The sequence below is a fragment of the Sarcophilus harrisii genome, chromosome 2 (assembly GCF_902635505.1).
Source record: "Sarcophilus harrisii chromosome 2, mSarHar1.11, whole genome shotgun sequence".
Taxonomy (NCBI): domain Eukaryota; kingdom Metazoa; phylum Chordata; class Mammalia; order Dasyuromorphia; family Dasyuridae; genus Sarcophilus; species Sarcophilus harrisii.
Genome location: NC_045427.1, coordinates 641,977,229 through 641,999,853, shown reverse-complemented (window position 1 = coordinate 641,999,853; position 22,625 = coordinate 641,977,229). Strand labels below are relative to the sequence as shown.

At 43.4% G+C, this 22,625-nt stretch overlaps 1 protein-coding gene across 4 annotated transcripts in view; it reads right to left on the bottom strand.

Annotated features, from left to right (window-relative positions):
* Nucleotides 1–2,044: 2,044 nt before the first annotated feature.
* Nucleotides 2,045–22,625, bottom strand: part of RHOBTB1 (Rho related BTB domain containing 1) — an 86,798-nt gene continuing 66,217 nt past the window's right edge. For 3 of the 4 annotated variants that reach the window (XM_031956905.1, XM_031956904.1, XM_023505128.2), the window contains 6 exons: nucleotides 21,354–22,327; nucleotides 19,945–20,063; nucleotides 12,873–13,023; nucleotides 8,979–9,067; nucleotides 6,085–6,190; nucleotides 4,097–4,266 (listed from right to left, as the gene is read on the bottom strand). In XM_031956905.1, coding sequence (XP_031812765.1) covers nucleotides 4,097–4,266; nucleotides 6,085–6,190; nucleotides 8,979–9,067; nucleotides 12,873–13,023; nucleotides 19,945–20,063; nucleotides 21,354–22,327 — 1,609 coding nt within the window. Of the gene's footprint in view, nucleotides 4,267–6,084; nucleotides 6,191–8,978; nucleotides 9,068–12,872; nucleotides 13,024–19,944; nucleotides 20,064–21,353; nucleotides 22,328–22,625 lie in introns of all 4 variants that reach the window. The other variant, XM_031956907.1, reaches the window with a different exon arrangement.

Genomic DNA, 22,625 nt, shown 5'->3' with positions numbered 1-22,625 from the left:
CACACACACACACACACATACACACACACACACACACACACACACACACACACATGCTGAAAATCAGGCCGGCTCCTTCGCTCTGAATCACATTTTTAGGACTGTTAAATTCCTCTGAGGGAAAAAGCAGCCAGTTCCAAAGAGAACCGAAATCGTTTGTTGCTTGGCTCCCGGGTTTGTATGTAGACTATTCAGTCTCTGCTGGAATATTCACAGGTGTACATCCCCAAGTTAACTCAAGGGATGGGGAGTTCTATTTAATTATAATCATTATGCGCTTTGTATGTTCCAGGCTCTAAGTATGGCGGACAGAGAGACAAAGGCCAAACTGTCTGTCCTTGCCCTTAAGGGATCGACATATATAGACTAGAAAATAAGAAAAAAAAATCATTGTAGTTCAGTTGTTTTGGTTATGTGTGACTCTGTGACCTCGCTTGGGAGTTTTCTTGGCAAAGATACTGGGCTGGTTTGCCATTTCTTTCTCCAACTCATTTTAGAGATGAGGAAACTGAGGCAAACAGGATTAAGTGCCTTACCCAGGCACTGGGTTACCTACTGACCTAACCCTAGAGCTCCTTTCACAATGACCAACTTTGATACAATATATCAACAAGCCTTTGTTATACAATTACTTTGTGTTTTTTTGGTACATTCAAACGAGAGTTTTGATTGTACAAAATAGACTAGTAATTTATGTGAAAAACTCACCAGGGTCCCCTTTGAGACAGAAGAGATGTTATGAGACTACATTTGAACTCTGGTCCTCCTGATTCTAGATCTGATGTTGTGACCATTGAACTACCCCAAAAGCACAGAAGGAAATTTGGGGAAGATGGGGCACCATTAAATGATCTGGGGGGTGGGGTGGGGGAAGGACAGGAAAATCCTCTTGCAAATGTCTGAAGCTGGATTTGAACTCAGCTACTTCTCTGACTTTGCTTGGGGGTCCAATGGATTAGATATAGACTCAACATTAGGATTCTATATGTCTCCAATCTTGTATCAGCACGGTGTCTAGCACACAGTAGGCACTAAATAAAGGCTTACTGACCTAACCTAGAGCTCCTTTTACAATGACCAACTTTGATACAATATATCAACAAGCCTTTGTTATACAATTACTTTGTATCTTGTATCTACTTAGGTGAGATGATACAATAAAACCTTTGGATTTTGTTCATTTTGTATCTGTGTCCTGCAAATCCTCAGTAATTGCTTGTTGAATGGGAGAATTCCAAGAGGGCACTGCCTAATCCTGGTAGCCTCCAGATCCAGGCAAATTGGTGGGGGGGAGGAAGGGAAGGGGGAGAAAGAGGAGGAAGGGATTTGCCTCCTCTCTGGAAGGAAAGACTGTCTTCATGGCCTCATTCAAGCTCATTTTATGGCATTGCTGCTGGAATTCTCCACACTGGCTGCTTCTTTGTATAGAATGTAAGCGCCTTGAGGGCAGGTATTATAACGTTTTGGCCTGGCTCCATTCTTAGTTCCTTGGATCAAAAACCCTTTTCAGAGGATCAGAGACCTGGAGGGTTGCTTGAAGGGGAGCTCAACTCCCTCACTTTACAAACTGAGGCTAAGACAGATTAAATGGCTTGTCCCAGGAATTATGTCAGGAGGCAAGATTTAAACTCGGGTCTTCTTCACTCTACTACATATTTGGAGTTTACAGGCCGCCTTTGCCACTGACTCTCTGTGCAAACAAGATCTCTCAGACTGGGCGTCAGATTTCTCATCTGTAAAGTGGATTGGATTACATGGTCTCATAGGCACCTTCCATATCTGGCTCTCTGAGAATCACTGAGATGATCCAAAGCTATAAATAATGCTCCAGCGGGGTGTGGAGGGAGAGCTGCCACAGCCAGGATCCCATCCCAAGGGCTGCTCCCAGAAGGCCCTCGCCCAGAGAGGAGATGGGACTTCCTGTTTGCCACTTCCCCTTTATGCAGAATCGCCTTTCACTAGTGTGATGACCCCATCGTTCCCCTTATACACACACGCGTTCCTCCTAGGCAAACCAAATAGCTGGAGTCGATATTTTATAGCTAAACAATTTTATTGGCTTTTTGTGAAATAAAAAACATAAAATAAAACCACCAAGGGTAAAGGCCATAGCCAGCATTAACCAAATGAACCAGCCACTTGGTTTCAGCAGCTGAGACAAAGTCGAGTGGAGGTTATTGCATATACCCCAGGGTCACCGGGATCCATCCATTGCGATGATGGTGTTTTTTTTGGCAAGATTACATTCAAATGAGAGTTTTGATTGTACAAAACCGACTAGTAATTTATGTGAAAAACCCACCCGGGTCCCCTTCGAGATAGAAGAGATGTTAATTTTTGACTCATCTTGACATTTCTCCCCCCATTCTTACTCCCTTCACCCTGCCCATTCCACCTACCAAGCAATGATCCATTGCCACTCTGCAGGTAGGTATCCTTTCTCTATACACCGTCATCATCGAGGCATGATGCAAAATGCCAGGGTGGGGAGTACTAAATTCTCCTCTGCTTTTCTTTTAGGGAGTCTCTCCTATAAACTTGGGCCCATCCAATGCTAAAGTTTCCATTGCCCGTGGTGCTACTCCAGCCAGGAATAAATCTCCATCTCTAACCTGAATATATATATATATATTTTAAAAATGCATATGGCTGTCATCTGGAAATTCTTTCCTGATCTGCAGCACTGGGTTTTGTGTCCAACTGCCTCTTCTTCTAACCCGAGGATGAAAAAAAAAGTTCTTCTATGTTATAATACCAAGTGACTTGTGGGAACCAGCCCTGCCCTTGCCATACCCAGACTGAGACCCTGGAAAGCTGTTTCATATGGGCTGGTCATCTCAGTTATGGAGATGTCAATGGGAGGCTGCTCAGCTGGAAAACCTCTGGCAAAGCAGTCAGATCCAACTCACAAAGGACTTTATTCCAAACCCATAGAGTTCTTGGGGCCTCTCCAATAAGATACCTCCTTTCCCAGGTGCCTTCGGTCTTTACAAAAGATGCAGCTAAGATGACCTTAAGATACAGTTGAATGAATTTTCCTTGGGAAGAATGAAAAAAAAGGGAACTAAGTTCCATAAAGGAATCCCTGGGGAAGGGCAATGCAGAGCAAGCCGGCTTGGGGGGGGGGTGAGATGTGAGCAAGCCATGTGCACAAATGGGCCAACGGCCAGGAACGCCCCCCGCTTCCTACCTCTGATTCCAGTCAACAGAGAAAGTCCACATGCAAAGACCCTGCAAAGATCAAGGAGTACCCCACCCAAATAACTACAGCAGAAGTCTCTTTCTCTGAATTCAAGTCCATCAGTGAGTTGGCCCTGGATAATGCTGGGATTTAATAAGCCCTTCCAATGATTATGAAGATTATCCTCTTGAATCTAGACACTTTCCACAACAGAATATTTGATATCACTATATTTTACATGGCACACATAATCATATAATTACTACCACTTACACAGCAAATACTGTAAATACCCGCTCCTGGAGTTGACTTGTTAATTATACCAATGTTGTTCAGAAGGACAAAGATTAAATACTCCCTAACTCACAGTTTGGGGAATTTCATTCTGACTCTTTCCTTCCAACTGTGGGAATAACCGTCTCATTATGTAAGGACGCCTCGGTGCTCGTGTCCATCTGTGGGCCAATAGTTACAACTTAATTATGGGGCTGGCTCCTCGTGGTTAATTTGCGGCCTGTAAAATTAAGCAATACATAGTATTTTTGTCTCGACAAAATACACAAGACCATATAAAAATATTTTTTTCCAATTTGGAATTTGAAATGTGAATGCTGGATTTTCCGTATAAAAAGAAATTGTCATAATGGACTAAGTTTATCACGTTCCCTAACCAAAAATATACATATTAGTCGACGGAATGCAGTTTACGCATCAGTGTCGGTTGTCCAGGCTCATTTCTGGGGAGATTGTGCTTTGATATTTCTGGAAAGTAAACGCACGGATGGAGAGTCAGATGCCTGAAACCTGACCTTGATCTCATCTCTAAGACGACGACTAATTTTACAGTATCGTTGTGGTTGTTGGTGTTGTCTGGGGGTCTGGGCGGGTCCGTCCTGGGATTCTCTCCTTGCTCGCTCAAGCGACCGTGGGGGACGTGTGCCAGAAGCACCATTTCCGTCTCGAGTGATGCTTGTTCAGTGCCATATCTTCCTTCTCTCTCTCTTTCTTCACACGCTGGTAATGATCTTCTTCCTTCAAGTACCAAACGGGGGGCCAGCGATGCCTCTCGAAATATTCCTGATTGTCTGGTAGAGAGAGAATCAGACGGTGAGAAGCAGTTAGATTGTGAACCGGATGAACCCCGAGAAAGGAGGCTACACAGCAAGTCTAGAAAGAAATAGTACTGGGTCAAGAGTTCAGCAGGAAAGTCAGACCAAAGAGCCTAGATGAAGGGTCAGTGGGTAAGTCTTGAAAGAGTATTATGGCATGAGCCTTGGCAAGATGAGAGCCGGCTAGTTTTGAAAGAGTGTTAGGCCACAGACCTAGAAAAAGAGTTCTGGAGTATGAGCTTAGAAGAAATTAGTACTCGGCCAAGAGCCTGGAAGAAGTCTTGAGCTATGAGTTTAGAAATATTGCTGGTCATGAGGCTAAAAAAAAAAATGTCAAGACTAGAGACTTGAAAATCTTCAGGCTGAAAGCCTGAAAAAGAATTGGGTTTTCATGAGGCCAGAAAAAAGGATTAGGATTGGAAAGAGGATCAGGGTTATGAGTTTGGGGGGGGGGCATTCAACGAATCTAGAGAAAGAGCTGGGCAGGAAAGCTAAAAATATCAGTTGTTAATCCAGAAAGAGCATAAGGAACTGCTGGCTTGGGATCCTAGAAAAAGTGCCCACCTGCAGGTCTAGGGGCTCACAAGTTTGGAGAAAGTCTGGTATTAGGTGTGGATCCAGAGGTGGGGAAACTGGATGAGGAATCTAGAAAAAGCTTTAGGTGCTAAGACTTGAAATAGCCAATCAAGGGCTGAGAGCCAATGGAGAGTATGAAGCTTTGAAATGAGAAAGGGAGGAGGAGGAAGGAAGAAAGGAAAGAAAGGAGAAAAGGAGGGAGGAAGGGAGGGAAGGATGAAAAAAGGAAGGAGGGGAGGGAGAAAGAAAGAAAGGAAAGAAGGGAAGGGAAGGAAGAAAGGGAAGAAAAGAAGAAAATCTAGAAAAAAAACTACTAGGTGGCAAGTCTGAGAGTCTATAAGTATATAGTAAATCTATAGTATATAATATAAAGGACAAAAGGACCAAACTCTGAGACTGGACAAAGAGTCTAGAAAATGCATCAGATATAAACAAATTCTGGGCTTCGAGTCTAGAAAGTCAAAATCCAAGCAGAGGGAATTAATTTGACTGAGTGTAGGGAAGGAACATTAAGTCTGTGATTCTGAAACTTAGACTGATTCTAGAACCATGGCTCCTTACTTGTGGGCTGTCAGAGATAGACGAATCTGTGTCCATCAGGCCTTTGTCAAAGGAACTTTATTTAATGGCGCCAGGCTATTCAGTATGATTCCATGACTTAGATCATTACATGCAGCTTGTGGAGACTGAATAGTGAAGCTCCCGCACCTTGGTGTGTGTTGTTTAAGTGTGTATAAAGTGACTTTTGTTCCTAAGAAGCTGCTATTTCTGGCCAGTATCATGTTCTTCTAATGGATGGAAGGAGGGAAGGAGGCAGGGAGGGAAAATGGAGGAAAGAAGGAAGGAGAAAATGAAGAGGAGGTGGGGAGGGAGGGGGAAAGAAGAAGGAAGGGAAGGAAGAAAAGAAAGAAGGAAAGACGGGAGGGAGGGAAGGAAAAGATGAAGGAAGGGAAGGAAGGAGGGAAACAAAAAAGGGAGGAAGGGAAAGAGGCAAAGGATAAAGAAAAGGAGAGGAGGGAAGGAAGGAAAAAGGGAGGAAGCAAAGGGGGAAGGGAGTCGGAGGGAGGGAGGAAAGAAGGAAGGACGTTTTGATCCTGAGAGTTCTCAGCCATCCCAACAGTATTCTTCCTCTACTTTTTCTGCTGTCTTTCCAAGGACACGGAGCACCAGGGGCACCATCGGAGGAGTCTGGGCTCTCTGGACAATTGTTTCTCTCACCTGGGGATTTTGCTTTGATTTCCTTGCGAAACTTGGCGCAAACACTGTTGTAGTTGGTGCAGATGTAATGAAGGCACCACGCTGCCAGCTGATGGGCATTGTGAAACTGCAGGGAGGAGAGGAAGAGAGGTCACTTAAAGTCTTGAAATCCGAGCACAAAGAAGGAAGGGGCAAGCGGGGGGGGGGGGGAGGTTTTGTTAGGGGAACAGCCATCATCTTCTAGTGACTAGCACGTTCTAAGACTGTGTTCTAAGCTCTGAGAATACAAAGGAAAAGAACCAATCCTTGCCCTTCATCAAGCTTACATGCTCCCAGGAGACCAAGTTAAAAACGAAGGCCACAGTCTCTGTGGGGGGCAGCAGCGTCAGCACGGGGCTGCAGGAACGGCCCCATGTCAAGAAGAGTCATGGAGACGAGCCTTGCAGGGGGCTGAGGGTTCCCGGAGCTTTAGAGGTAAGGGGGGGGGCGGGAGGTTCCCCACAGGTTCAGACCTTTGAGAGCAATGAATCCAATAGCCTCATTCTCCAGGGGGAATGGAGAGCCCTGTAGGGGTGGACGGGGAATAGGGAAGAGCTGTCCCTTGGAGAAATGAAAGGGGTCCATCGCTGGAGTCCCTTGAGCCGGGCACAGAGAGGGCCAGGAATGGCCCTTGGGACCCATCTTCCTAATTTCCCTGCACCAGGGGGATTCTCTCTGAGGGTCTAGTAAAAGAGGTTTCTTCTTCTGTGATTATGGTTTGGACTCCTTTGGAACAAGAAGCATTTTTCAAGTGCAATGCCCTAAATGCTGGGGACCCAAAGAAAGGCAAATGTGGATCGTTGTTAAAAAGCTCACGTTTTAATGAGAGAGACAATATAGAATTAATCACCATCCTCCTCTTCTTCCTCCTCATTTACATATAAGACATACACAGAGCAGATGAATGGCATTCTGAAAGGGGAAGTACTAGGAGGTAGGAGGACCAGGAAAGGCCTCCTGTGAAAAGGGAAGTCAGGGAAACTGAGGCAGAGGTGAAGGGACAGGAGTTGCAAAGGCGCAGTCAGGAGGTGATGGAATATCTACCAAGAAAGGCCAGTGTAGCTGCATGACAGAGTATGGAGGTGAGTACAATGTGAGAGGATCTGACATTTTAAAGGGGCCAAATTATAAAGGGTTTTAAAGGCCAAACTCGGGACTTGATATCTGACCCTAGAGGTAGGCGAGAGGCTTAGGGTGGGAGGTGCCACAGGCAGACTGAGGCTTTGGGAAAGTCGTCTGGTAGCTGAAAGGAGGAAAAATTGGAGAAGGGGAGACTGTTAACAAGCACTAATCCGGGGAAAAAGGTGATAAGGTGGCAGCTCTCTGGGCAGAAAGAAAGAGACATACGTGAGAGATGCTGGGAAAGGAAAAATGACAAGACTTGGTAACAGACTGGAGATGGGTGTGGAGCTTGAGTAATGGCATTGAGGATGACAGTAAGGAGACAAACTTGTATGACGGGGAGAACAGTGGTATCGGCTTCCCAAGTCCAAATCTGGCCTCAGTTGCTTACTGTGTGACCCTGCATAAGTCATTTAACCTTGTTTGCCTCAGTTTCCTTATCTATAAAATGGCTCTTGGCTGGAACCTTCACTGATGACCCCTGGAGAAGTTCCAATGACTCCTTCTTTAAGGAAACCCCTGGAAAGATATGTTCATGGTCCCAAGCTGCATGAGGTGTGAGAATATAAGCTTGGTGTCTGCCTAAGTACCTAGCACGTAACACGTTCTAACTGAATGTTTACTGAATGAATGGACTTATGGGAAAGCCTTAGCTTGTCTTACGAAATGCATCCTCTTTCTTCTTATCCAATTTGTCATTTTTTATTGAATTAATTTAATCCACTCACATTTACAGTTATTAACTTCAGGTTTATATTTTCCTCCATTTATTTATGAAATTGAGATTCTTTCCAAGTTATTATTCCCTCCCCCTTTTCCACTATAAGCATAGTATTATTTTTCTTCAGTTACTTGAAATTAATTTTTTCTCCAAATATCTTTTTCTTAACAAAGCTCTTCCAGCCAAGGCTATCTTGGGGGATGACAAACTGGATTATTCACTCTACAATCCATACTTGCCCCTTCTTCTCTGGCAAATAGATAGTAATTTAAGGAGGTGTTGATGGCATGGGGGCAAACCTTCAGGTACATGGGATCTGAAATCTTTTTTTCCTCTCCAGAAACGGTCCAGCAAGCCATACAAAAGGGGGAAGTAGTCAAAAATTGGATTAGTAGTCCAAGAGAAGCATAGCCTTGTGTGACAAAAGGGATTAGGGTTGGGGTTGGAGGATCGATAAATTCTGACTTTGCTACATACCACCTGTGAGACCCACAGAAAACTCACTTCCTTACTCTACCCCGTCTACAACATCCCCTTAGTTCATCCATCACATGAAGGGCTTGGGTGAGGGAGTCATGGAAGTTTCTCCTAGTTATAAAACCCTAAGGTTGTCCCATTATCCTGATCCACACCTTCCCCAACTGCACTTTAGATGGCTGGGATTTGTCAGTAAACAAACTTGAGACTGGACAACAGAGCCTAAATGTATGTGTCCTAGCCCTGCACTTTTAGGGGTACATAGTGGTGTAACTGGTGTCAGAAAGGCCAGAGTTCCTCTCAGGGGAGGGGATGGCGTTCAGTTATTTCTGACTCATGACCCTGTTTGGGGTTTTCTGGGCAGATACTTAGACATTTCTTTTTCCAACTCATTTTACAGATGAAGAAAGTGAGGCAGACTTGCCCAGCTAAGATCTGTGTTGCAAGCACAGGGCGCCACACTGATTGGTGACATCTTGATACAGGGATGGGTGGGGAAAGCATCGGGACCATTGGAGGAGAGTGTGGGAAAGGCAGAAAGCCAATGGTGACACACCTGGGCCAGCTCCAAGTAGGACAGCACTTCCCCATCGATGGCGATCCCACTCACGGCGGCTTTGGTCAGCTCCTGCACCGCGTGCTGCTCTGAGGGAGGAAGAGGAGGTGGGATGGTGAGTGCTATTCACAGGTCCAGACCAAGAATAATCAATCACTAACACCTCTGGAGAGCCATGGAGCACATGATGCATTGGGCCTCTAGGAGGTGTATTATTAAACATTAGTGATCTGTGCATGTCACTTACTCTGCTTCAGTTTCCCCATCTGCCAAACAGGGATCATACTCCATATGAACCATGGGAATCATATTTCTTGTCTTCTCGGTGGATAGAGGGGGTGAGAATTTATAAACAGAATAAGAGTTCACAAAGCAAAAATAAATAATAACAATAATAAATTGAATGGGAATCCTCAACCCTCTGGGGTGGTCCTAATGATCAAATAAGATAACAATTGTAAACCACTGAGCTCCATGCCAACTCCAAGGCTAGGGGCTTGCTGGTGAGCCCCATCTCTTGCTGGCCATCAGGTCTCTTCTGAGTCATGGCAATGCCCCACGGGAGACCGGTTCTTCATCGGGGGGCAGCCAACAGCTGGGGAGCCCTCCACACTCTCCAGTCACGCTCCTTCCTCCATTCCTAGCACTGAACAAGATGACCATGTGGGTCCCCTCCCTCCACTGGACTTGTGACTTTAGTGTGGGCAGCTCCCTGCAAGAGTTATTAACAGTTACTGTTACTACTAACCAGGACTGGCACCTTCCATTTAAGAATCTCAGAGAGCTCTAAGGTGCAAAACAGATATTCTGGCATAGGATCAAAGGTTCATAAATTTCAGGCTGAACAGGACCTCAGAGGACACTGGGTTCAATCTCCTCATTTTACAAATAAGAAAACTGAGGCTGAGAAAGTGTGGCTTGTTCAGGATCACAGAGTTAGTAAATATAGTAGGTAGATTTGAATTCAAGTCTTTCTGACTCTAAATCTAGCACCTGATCTGTCACTAATCATTCAAAAATTTATTTATAATTTTTTAAAATCAATCTTTTGTTTTTATATCATCTAAATCTTCCCCTTCAATGAGGATTTTTTGAAGGCCCCTTTTTTGCCAGATGCTGGGAATTCAAGTGTAGAAATAGGACCCAAAAGCAATTTGCATTACATCAGGGAATTACAGTGTGGTCATAAGAAAGAATATATAGGAGTTGATATAAAATAAATCTACCATGATTGCGTCGGGTATGATCAACTCAGGGGATCAGGAAAGGCATCTTACAGGATTAGCCACCTGAGATGAGTTTAAAGGGAAGGAGGTGCTCCAGAGGCAGAGGTGGGGAGGGAGAGCATTCTAGTCGTGGGTGATAGTCTGAGCAAAGACAAGGAGATGGGAGATGAAAAGTCATACATGGTGAGCAAGCTGGCCAAGTTTTGAGGAGGAATAATGTTTAACTGACATGGGAAAATAGTCTGGGGGCCAGATTGTAAAGAGCTTTAAATACCAAATTCAAGAGTTTGTTTTACCCCAAAAGTAATGGAAATCCACTGAAGCTTCTTTGGACCCAGGGCTATCAAGGTCTGGCTTGTAATTTAGAAAGAGTGCTTTTCTGTGTGTGTGGCACATGATCAGCCAGGATACTAATAGTCCCAGCATGAGGCAGTTACAGCCCCAAACAACATTTTTGGGAAGATGGCAACTTCCTGGATTTGGGAGGTAAAGATGAGAAAGATACAAGGATAACTCTTAGCTGCAAAAAGGCGAAGGGAAAAATGGGAAGATCCTCAAAGGAGAGTATTTTTTAGGGTGGAGAGGTAATAAGTAGAGATGTAAACTCGCCTGTATCTGTCCTAACAGACTGGAAAAAATAATGACCCAAATAGAAAGCCTCTTGTTTCATAAAGATCAGTAAGACCTTCAGTCACCAGGAAGAGAAATTGAATTGACTAAATGAATACTCCCTGGGCCCATTCAGGAGCAGAATTTACATTTTGTGCCAAAGTCTCAGACCTTGCCCCATTCTGGCTTGGGATGTTACCTAACCTTTCATTTGATCTCTTTAAATCAAAGATCCTTAACTCGGGGAGCTTAAAACCAATTTTTTTTGACGATTGTATCTCAACAGCTCCCTTGTGATCCTCATTATTTTATTGTATGTGCTGAATTTCCATCTCTCATCAAGAGAGTGGATGTCCCATGTATACTTATATTGTATTTAATTTATACTTTAACATATTTAACATGTATGGGACTATGTTCCATCTGGGGAAGAAGGTGGGGGGAAGGAGGGGAAAAATTGGAATAAAAGGTTTGACAATTGTCAATGCTGTAAAATTACCCATGCATATAACTGGTAAATAAAAAGCTATAATAATAAAAAGAGAGAGAGAGTGGATGTCCCTCTCTCCAGGCATTCTACAATCTCTCCTCTTCCAAAGCATTTGGGTTTCTTATCTTGAGCCTTAACAAGCATTGACTGGTTTTGTACATTACTGGGAAAGATGAAGGTACCTATGGCCAGCTCTAGATGATACAGACCCGAGGAGGGGTAACCCATGGCAAAAAAAAAAAAATAATAATAATCCTAGTTTGTTAAGTTCCTGGAGAGCAGGGACCATATCTCATCTACTTTCCCCTTGGAATCTATTTTAGAGCTATGTACACAATAGGTATCTAATAAGAGTTTATTCAATTCAATGACATAACCTCTTATTCATACTAAAATTATCTTCTATTTACTCAACTGGGAACACCTAACTTCTAAGCCGACTTCAGGGCAGGTGCTCTAATTTAATTTTTGTTCAAGGTCCATGAGAATAGACTCTATGTTCATTTTTGAATTTGTATCTTTATCAGCAAACACGGTAGTTGGCACACAGCAGATATTTAATAAATGCTTCTTGATGAATTAATTTACATGCCCGGTCCCTACAAAGTGTCTACCACACACTGATAAATGCCTGCTGACTGAATGTTTGACCTGTCTGCCTAAGACGTGGGACTCTGCTGTCGTTATGATTTAGTCATTTTTCCTTTGTCTGACTCATCATCACTCCCTTTGGACTTTTCTTGGCAGACATGAGATACTGGAGTGGTTTGCCATTTTCTTCTCCAGCTCATTTTACAAAAAAAGGAAACTGAGGCACAGAGGGTTAAAGCGAGTTGCCCAATGTCACACAGCTGGTGTCTGAGGCTGGATCTGAACTCTGAAACATGGGTCTTTCCAGGCCACACCATTCTATTCACTGTGCCACCCAGATGCCCCAGTCCTGGCATAGCACCTGATAAATAGTAGGTGTTTAATCAAGATTTGTTGAATTGCATTTCCCTCGACAAAGATGCCTCTTCAACAATCCAACTTGTGTTATGGTCCCGTAAGCACTTCACCTATATTCTGTGACCCTGGAAAGCAGCCAAATCATATTCCATAACCCTAACGACAATCTAACCCACATCTCATGACCCCATAGACATTCTAACTCGCACTCTGTGCCGCCATTCGTGTTTTGTATCAGCTTGTTCCACTCACAGACCTCTCACTCCTTGAAACTTATTAGATGACTTAGACTTTGGGGGCCGATGTGGCCGAACAATTCATTCCTCTGGGGCAAACCCGATGATAAACTTGCCTGAACCTTCCTTAGCAACCCCCGAGTCCTCAATGGGACTGAGGCCCAATGAGCCTGAGCTTGCAGAAGTGGCCTATGAGGTCCCCAGGCCACCTGTGGGATCATCTTCTAGACAGAGAAGCATCCTGGTATTCTCTGCGGCCATTAAAAGGGACAGCTCTGGGCCTGCTGAGCTTGGAAGTTCGGGGTCAGCGGCTCTGTAGGTTCCGCAATTACTTCGACTCCCAAGTCTAGTGAGCAGTGACAGGCTGGGGAGGTGGGACACTCACCTGCAAGAGCAACCAAGTGCGGCAGGCAGAATCTGTTGGCCAAGGCAATTAATTCAAGCGTGTCCAGGTCCAAGCAGGACGACAACTGCTTGGTGTACAGATAATCCAGCACGGCCTGCATCGACAGCTTGTTGATACTGGGCAGGGCTACCTGAAAAGACAAGGCAAAGGCTGAAGGCGTCCTTCTGCAGAATGGAGCCCAGCGGCCCCTCCGTCTGCTGGCCATCCCCAGAAAATTTCAATTATTATTATTATTATTTTGGCTTTTAAAAATGAAGTGTCTCTCATGCAATTGGATGATGATTCTTGGGCCACCGCAGACAAGGGCTTGGGTTAAAGCAGGATCAGACTGAATCCCCTTCATTTTAAGCAGAGCAAATAAAACAGTCCTATGGAAAATGGGCTCTGGGATCCAAGGACCTCGAATTTCTTCCTCTATTAAATGGGCTCCAAGATCCTTTCCAGCTCCAGATCCAGCTCTAGGATTCTATGAATGCTAGATTTGGAGTCTAAAGATTTTATTTACTATCTGTGTGATCATCTCTGTGCCTCAATTTTCTCATCTGCAAAATGGGGGAACAAAATGAACTAGATACCATAAAGGTTCCCTTGTATACAGCTCTAAAAATCTATGAATCTCAGTCAGTGATCTGATATTTATTAAGTGCCTCCCATACTCCGGTGCTGGGCTTACAAAATAATTTGATTTCATCAAACGTAACTTCCAAAACACCTCCTTGAAATCTCAGTTATGCTTTTGGGTCCATGAGCTGAACTAAACTTTAGGCGTAAAGAACCACATCAGAGAGTTTAGATTTGGAGCTGAGAGATCACAGCTCCCTGAGGGAAGGGATCACACAGCCATAAGGATTCGAACCCAGGGCCTCCACTCCCCATCCAGAGCTCTTCTCCCTAGAGCACTGCTGAAGTTTTCCTTTAGGACAGCACAATCAGCCCCCTCCAGGGCAACCCAGCTGGGGAAGCAAGCTTTCAAATGTTGTGTCTTCAGCCCCCTTTGTATGTTTTTGTTATGAGTGTATCCTGGGACACTTCTCCAAGAAAAATAAAGTGAATGTGTCCATCACAAAGCAGATGCTAAAATTACATCAGCCCACTGGTCCTGCCCTCCCCCCCATCTCACAGACTAAAACAAATCATTTCAGGCAGCACGTGATGACAGACGCCAGCAAGCAGTGCTGCCCCGGGCTCCCCTGGGCCTCTCTGGGCACTGACGTCTGTCCGCTTGGGCCCGTGACCCGCCCTTTCCTCCGGGCTCGGCGTGAATCTATCATCCTTAGCAAGTTACACTTTCTGCCATGTTCAGCACCGGCATCTTCCTCAGCCACAGGAGGCAGGATGTGCGGCTGCTCTTGCAAGCGAGAAACACAGAATTCGTCTGTGAGCCCATTTCCTTCCCGGGATTGATTTTTCAAGGTTCTCACTGCGGTTCCAAACTTTAGAATTAACTTTAAAAGCCCCAAGAAGCCATTTTTAGCATCCGTTAGGGGAAAAGTTGAGAGGGAGTCGTTACTTATCTAAGAACTGGATTTTTAAAATGTGTATTCTCCTGAATGAAGGGAGCGTTTAAAAAAAAAAAAGACAAATAACCCCAGGATAGACTTCCCTCCCTTCAATGGTGTGGTGGGGGACTGTGAGTGTACAATGCATATAAGATGGGTGTTACTATGTGTGTGTGTGTGTATATATATATATATATATATATATATGTAATATATATGTAGGTTTATATACATATATATTATATGCATATAGTATATTTATAGAAATATATATTACATATGTATATGTGTGTATGTAAGTAATATATATGTAGGTTTATATGCATACATATTACACATGTATAGTATGTTTGTATACATATATATTACATACGTATATGGATGTATATATGTGTATGTGTGTGTATGTATGTATATATATATATATATATATATATATATATATATGAAAGTCACAGGGAAAATGATTAAAATCACTAAAAACTTTAAGACCACAAAGAAGGCGAAGACTATATTACGTGTCAAGATCATACCATCATTTGCATATTCAAGTTTTGTTGGTTTATAATTTTAATTGCAAAGATCAGCTTAGACTATTAGGCTCATAATCAGAAATGGTCTCACATGAGCGAGCAAACATTCTCCTCCAGAGCATTGCTTACTACAATTTGGGTATGTATTTTTAATGAACCCCTTGCTGAGTGCTTCTGGGGAGAGAATTATGCTTACTGCTACATTAAAAGTAATGAGAAAAATATAAGTGAAATACAGCATCTTCCAAGGTATTAAACAATTAAAAAACCCATTAGAAGCATACCAACAAGGACATTCTTTTTCCCTTTAGTATTGGGCTAACTTAATATCATTTCCAATAATGCTACAGAAAAAAATAGATTCTTAATTGTTTCTAAACACTGGAACCTCACCAGGAAATTCTGAAATAAAATGATCTGGGATGAAGGACAAGTCCATAGCCTGACTCATTACCCACAATCAATCAATGAGTCCTTACGTGACTGCTCTGCCCTCCCCTCCTTCTCTGAAAATAGAAGCCTTACCTTTAACACACATACCTGCTGCTTTCCTGTGAGTAAGGACTTCAATTCTTTGTATACAGTTCAGTCCTAGCAAATATGTTCTGGGGTAATTTACTTGACCCAGTAGCAAAAGTTGACATGGCCCAACAATGAACACTAAATACCTCTCCATTTATATCTTTGTCTCTTTCAGTGAAAGGTCTTTGGTAACTGTGTCTAAGTGAGTCCTGAGTATGTCTTAACCTGGATGTTTTGTTCATTTTGTTATCTTTTGAATGGAATTTCTCATACTATCACTTATTCCTGGTTTTTGTTAGTTCTGTATAGAAACACTCGTGATTTTTTTGGGTAGGGATTTATTTTAAATCTTGCTGTTTAGCTGAATCAAACAAAATCAGGGAGACCTGATCAGTAAGAATTTATTAGGGATCTCTAGTATGTCAGGCATACGGGATATAAAGACAGAAGTGAAACCTTCCCTTACTCTCAAGGAACATTTATTTATTGGAGGAAACAGCTTGCACATAGAAACAGAAGCATATACAAAATGGAAATGAGGTAACTATTGTTATAATTTTTAGGATAAACTGAATTTCCAGGTTGTCTGAATTAGTTCCTTTACTTATTCTTTGTGGTTTTCTAAGTAAACTATTATGTCATAGACAAAGAGCTATAATTCTTTGGAAGTAAGATGTTTCAGGAAGGATGTGACTTAAAGGACCCTTTCATTCAGTCCCTTCACAGCCCCTCCTGGAACTTAGCTAGGTGATGGGGTCAATGAGACCACTACAGAGGAAACAGGAAGGAAGAGGGAGGAGATCCAGAAGGTAGGAGAGGAAAATGGAATATGGCGTTCTTAATAACCCAGAGTTTGCTGGGGAGGACATGAAACACTAGGGAAAGGGGAGAGGTAGAACAAAGCAGTGGCCAAAGTTACAAGGTATTGATCTATTGTTTTTCACAAGAAAACAAAGTTCTAATCAAAAGTCAACAAAAGTGACTCTGACAGTGATGCTGTGGGAGTAAGGTCAAACTTGAGTCTGCGTCTGTGCACGTCTCCATCCCCAGCACAGATGGGGATATAAAAAGTGTGTGCACATGTGTGTGCATGCAAGGGACGGCACGGGGGTGGGGAGCATTGCTATGAAAATTTAGAAACAACTGCAACAAGCAAAGCAAATGGACCACAGTCACTGACCGTATCTGATTCAACCTGCCTTACTTTCAGGGTGATAAGGTGACTATAAAACCAGGTGCTTGTTGTAGGGCTTGGCAATTTTGTCTTTTCATAGTGAGACATAGGCCTGAGCAATCTCTGAATTTGAATCTCACCTCTGATACTTCCTAGTTGGGTGATTAAAAGCTGGCCATGACTGACATTATGCCTCAGTTTCCCCATCTATAAACTGGGAATGGGACCTACCTCACAAAATTATTATAAGGCTCAAATGACAGCTATAAAACACTTTGCAAACAGTAGGCACTCTCGAAATGTCAGTTATTATTGTTGTTGTTGTGATTATGATTATTTTGGGGAGAAACTAAATAGTCAACCCCAGCTCTATCTCCTTGCTTCCATTTTTGTTTTGGTCCCATCTCTCCTCCCCTTAATCTGAGGACTATCTTGGTCTGTTCTGGGAAGGGATACAAGGGATTAGCATTTATGAAGCCAGCTCTGACGGCATTCCTTCCTGCCTACGTGCTTGACCTTGACCATCTTGGGCCCCTGCTTAGTCTCCCTGGCAGCGGCTGGAGGCCAGCCACTCTGACCCAGCTGGCAGACCTTGCGGGAACAGAAGCACGGGAGTACTTTCTGTTCTGGGTGGGGCCTTCTTGTTTTGGGGTAAACTAAGCTGTTCACAGATCCAGGGTTCAGAGATTAGAATTTCAGAGGCTCGATCTAAATCTCCTTCCCTCTGCCTCCACCTCCTACCTCAGTCAAGGAGCCTATGCGGAAGTGACTAGTTTCTACTCACTTTGAAAAAGGTTAGTTTTTTTTTTTTTGAGAGTCTTTTCTATTTCAAGTCAAGTTGTGGGGTCAAGAAGCATGTGTGAAATGCCTACTATGTGCTAAGCACTATGCAAAGAATACAAAGAAAGGGTGTCTGCTCTCTGAGGACTCCTGTTCTAGTAGAAGAGATGTTTGCAAACAGTCAAATACAAACCAGTTATGAAGAGACCAACAGGGACATCAGCTCAGAGGGAAAGCACCCAAGAGAAAGCCAAGGAGCCTCTTACATGTGGTGCTCTGGCCCATGGGGGCTCGGAAGGGAGACCTGAATTCCTGTCCTCAGAGTGAGAGAAAACTGTTCCCTGGCACTGAACCACTATGACCACAGACTCTTAATCTTCTCGGTCATAGATCCCATTTGGTCAAGACTAGAGGCTCCTTCTCAGAATCAGGTTTTCAAAGACATAAATGAAACCGATTATATTGAAATGTTATGAAAATATTTGTAGTTTTTAGACCCCAGGTTAAGACCCTGAGCAGTAGAATATCTGCCCCTGCCTCAGTTTACCAAGATGGAGGGAGACACGGGTGATCTTACTGCCCTTGGTCAGCCATAATTCATGGTTGCCTCTTGGTATAGGCTGAATATTTATTGATATATACATTCAGGAACCAAGGGCCAGGGTTCAAATCCCATCTCTGAACCTCATTCCTTATACAGCCTCATTTTCCTGACCTGTAAAAATGAGTGCCTTAAAGCAGATGGCCTCTGAGATTCTCCCAGTCCTAGACCCAGGATCTGAGCCTTTTGAGGCCTGGTATTCTTTTGTTTTTCTCTTTAGAATATGTGTCTAGCACACAATAGGTGCTTATGTTCACTGAATGACCAATTAATGGGCACTTTAATGGGCTGGGGAAGGGAGTTTCCAATCTAAAAAAAAAAGATCTGGACTGCTATAATGGGAAGATGCAAGCTGTATAACATTTGGTTAAAGAAAAAGACCCTTTGGGGCCATCTCCAGTCATCCTATTTCTAATTCACCACTGGACCCAGATGGCTCTGGAGGAGAAAGTGAGACTGGTGACTTTTCACAGCCCTTCCTCATCCTTTTTGCCTCAGTTTCCTCATCTGGTGATCTGTCAGATGGAGAAGGAAATAGCAAACCTCTCTCAGGTATCTTTGCCAAGAAAACACCCAATGGGGTCATGACTGAAATGACTGAACAACAAACACTATCACCGTCATGACCTAGGGTGGCCATGCCCTGGGTTTTTGACTGGCTGAGAGGTGTGGGGGCCAATTCACAGAGTCACAGGATCATGAATTCAAATCAAGGGGCCTCAGGTCACCAAGCTCAACCTCCCCTCATGTTACAGATGAAGCTCAGAGATGAGACTTGGTGAAAACCCCTGACTCCAAGCCCTCAGGCTGTCCATGTGGCTTCTCTGCAGTCTAGTGACCATGGCCTCTTTCCCATTCCTTACCCAGGTCCCTCCATATTTTGGCTGGCTGCCCCCCCTCCCTCATGCTGAGAATTCTCTCCCTCCTTTTCTTCTGGCTTTCTCCAAGTCTCAGGTAAAGCCCCACCTCTGCAAGGAGTCTTTAAATCCTGATGCCTTCCCACTTCCCCCAATTATCCTGTATCTGCCTTGTTTGGACACAGTTATTTGTACATTATCCCCCAATGGACTACAAACTCCTTTGGGCAGAGGTTATTCTGTTTTTGTCCTGACATCCTTAGTACTTAACAAACAGTAGGTGATTAATAAATGCTAACTAACTGAGTAAGGTACAATTCATCAGTCCCAGTTTGAGAAAGAGAGAGAGTCAGTCAGCCTAGAGAGTCTCAGACCTGGAAGGTCTTTACCCAGCATCCAGGCTGACACTGGCAGAGGGAGGAAACTCACGCCTCCCTAAAGCAAGAAGTTCCTCGACCCAGTTCACACAGTCTTAAGTAGCAGAGCCAGGGCGTGAACTGATTCTTACTGATTTTGGCACAGCTGCTGCTGCTTGCTTGGGAAAGCAGGACGTGCGCTGGTTTAGATATAAACAGTGGCAGGATGACATGAATGTTGGTGATGGTGGTTAGGATGATGTAAAGAAGAAAACTAGGGTGGTGTTAGGGAAGCTGCCCAAAGAGCTGCTTCAATGAACCCCCTCTGGAAGTCCTGGCTGAAACGTGCTCGATTGTCCAACCCATTCCCTCAACCATAAACCTGATCGTCCAGGGTCTACTCAAAAGTCTTCAGAGATGGGGAATCCCGACTCCCCTACATGGTCCATTGGAACAGTTCTTATAACTAGAGAGTCTCTCTTCAGGTTGAGCTTAAATCAATTTACCCCCAATGCTCTTTGTTTTGTCCTGAGGCCACGCCAAATCTAATCCCTCTTCCACAAGTCAGTATTTCAAACTTGGAAAAAAAAAAAAAAGGAAGCATCCTCCCCGCTACCCTTCACCCAAGTCTCCTCTCAGATATCCCCAGTTTCTTGGGCCAGTCCTCATATCCCCCTATAACTTGTAAAGACATTAAAATAAACGTTAGATTTTAAAATAGATATGTACCTCACTCTTGGCGCTTTCCACAAATGATCCTCCAAACATGGCGGCCATCCAATCACAGCTGCAGATAAGCAGTGGTTTGTGGGCATTGATGACCCCATCATCCAACTTAAATGTCACATCTGCTTCGAGAATGAAGAAACACAGTCCTAAATCCACCTTGTAGATTGAGAGCTTAAACAAGAGATATTCGGTTCAACAACCACTTCCCCAACCTGTCACGGCTTTGCTACAGCTTCTGCAGGATCACAGATCCGGAAGTTCAGAGATAGGAGAGACCTCCAAGGTCATTCGGATAAATCTCATTTTGTAAACGAGGAAACTGAGACCCAAGAAATCACATTCTTGCCTCAAGTCGCAGAGGTAGCCAGTGACAAAGCTGGGATTTGTCATCTTCTCATTCTAAATCCAGCCTTTGGACCACTCCATGACTGCCACACTTACTGATTCTATTCCAAGTCCCCTCTCTTCTGGGCCCATTATTCTGTTCCATTTTAAAGACAAAAATGCTAGGAGGGCCTAGATCAATGGTGAAAAATACCATTGGGCTTTGCCTATGAATACAGATTTCCATCTGAACCAAAAGTATGAATAGAAAATAAGGGGACAAGTTCAATACATCAGATTTATTTCCACTGAGTATTTCATTTTTTCTTTAAGGCAATTGGTCCATGACAACTTATGAGGTTATGGTCTACTCTGGAGGCCAAAGATTGGAGTGCATTATTCAGTAAGCTGTAATACTTGTCAAAAGTAAAATTTGTCCCCCAAACACTTCCTACTCCATATCATGAGGAGAGACAGTGAAGGAAGCCGTAAAATAAGGGACTATGACACCTGCTTAAGAAAGTAGGCACTAAAATCTATCTGTAAAATGGCCATATGAAAACAATAATGAAGTAAAAAAATACAAAATACTGTATCCTTCAGGGATCAACAAAATTACTCGGTACCATCAGAAGGATTATCCCCCATACCTAACAGGGACCACAGTACCAATGGTGAATCTAAGGCATGAGTCGAGAAGAAAAAAAAATCATGAGAAGAGGAAAGTGACAAATTTGAGCCAAGGAGTAAAGGAAAAAGAGAGAAAAATGGAAGGAAGTAGCAAAGGATGAAACATAAGGAGTGATAGAATGATACCAACAGCTTTGTTGAGTGCTATTTCAATGGAACTAGCACATTGGATTTTTCATACCTGGTAAATATAAGTAGTGAGAGGATAGAAGAATAGCTAAAAGGAGAGAAAGTTTCAGGGAAGATTTTTTGGGGGTGAATTTTGAGTAACAGCCTTGATGAGTATTTATGCCTCCCGTTTTCTCATCATCTTTCTCATTCTGAAGGTGTTGTTTCATGAAAACATTAAAGGAGCCCGTGAGATAATTACCTGGATTACTGTTGGATCCACTCACCTGAAAACGTCCCCTTGCTAAGGCATTCCTTTATCCGGTTGGCTTTCCTGACGTGGAACGCCTTAGTGATTTCCTGATTCATGAAGGCCTCTTTGTTCATTATATTTTCCACCATCATTCGCAAATCAAATACTTCCAGGATCTCTGCGATCTGAGCCAGTCTCATCAGATCTTTTTCCTTTTCGTCTAGTTGCCCCGTGTATAGGAACTGAAGCAGGGTTCTAAAAGGACCCAACTGAAGGGAAGAGTCCATTCTGACCACAGTCACACAACCTACTCTGTTTGAAATAGGATTGACTAACATTTCTTTGTGCATGTCAATGAACCCTTTGCTCCATGTGGACAAGTCTCTGGTATTTGGAGGGAGGTCCCCAGCTCCCAAATCTGGCTCTTTCAACACACCCTCACTTTGGCATGTCTGGCCCTCAGAAGCTAACGGGATTGAGGCGGCCTCCACTTTTTCTTCCTCAGAATCCAGATTCAAAGTCCTTGCTGGAAAGTCCAGACTGGGCTTTTCTTTTTGACAAGCGCCTTCGACGAAACTGGGAGACTCTTCACATTCCATTAAAAAAAGATCATAAAATTTGGAAGAGGAGGTAGCTAGGTAAATCTTGTGCGCAAAAATATGCTTCTCATCCTGGAGGACAAACATGACATCAGCACACAATGGATTGTCCAATAAATAGGCAGCTTCGTTCATACCCGTGGTGGGACACTCTGGGATTTTGATAACTGGTGGAGGTGCTTTCGGAGGTAGGAATGGTGCCTGAAGTAAAGGTTTCTGGACCTTCTTCAAGTGGGATTTCCAGAACTGCAGGTGTCTTCGGGAAATCAGTGCAGCTCGGATTGCGTTGTCAAACACGTCCTTGATTCCAAACTGGTCAAACACACTTGTTTCATAATACGGGATCCCAAGCTCCTTAGCAACTTCTCGGCCTCTTTCTGGTGGCAAAATGTCTCCACGCTTTATAGGTCTGAAACAGAAAAGTGAAATGGTGTAAGTAACCTCATTCTAAAAAGAACAGATGGAATTCCCTTTTTTTTCATATAGCCCTGGAAAGAGTTTCTTTTAAGCTATTATTATAGTCTGAATTTTGAACAAGTTAGCAAATCAAGTCAACAGGATTTTACAACCAGGTCCCAATTAGAATAAACAATGGGCCCCGAGAAAAGGTTTAATTATTTGAATTCTCGTTGTATATTTCCATTGGGCAGGAAGCAATTTCATAGTTTATAAATCATTGTATAGTGCATTTGAATAATGTAACCACT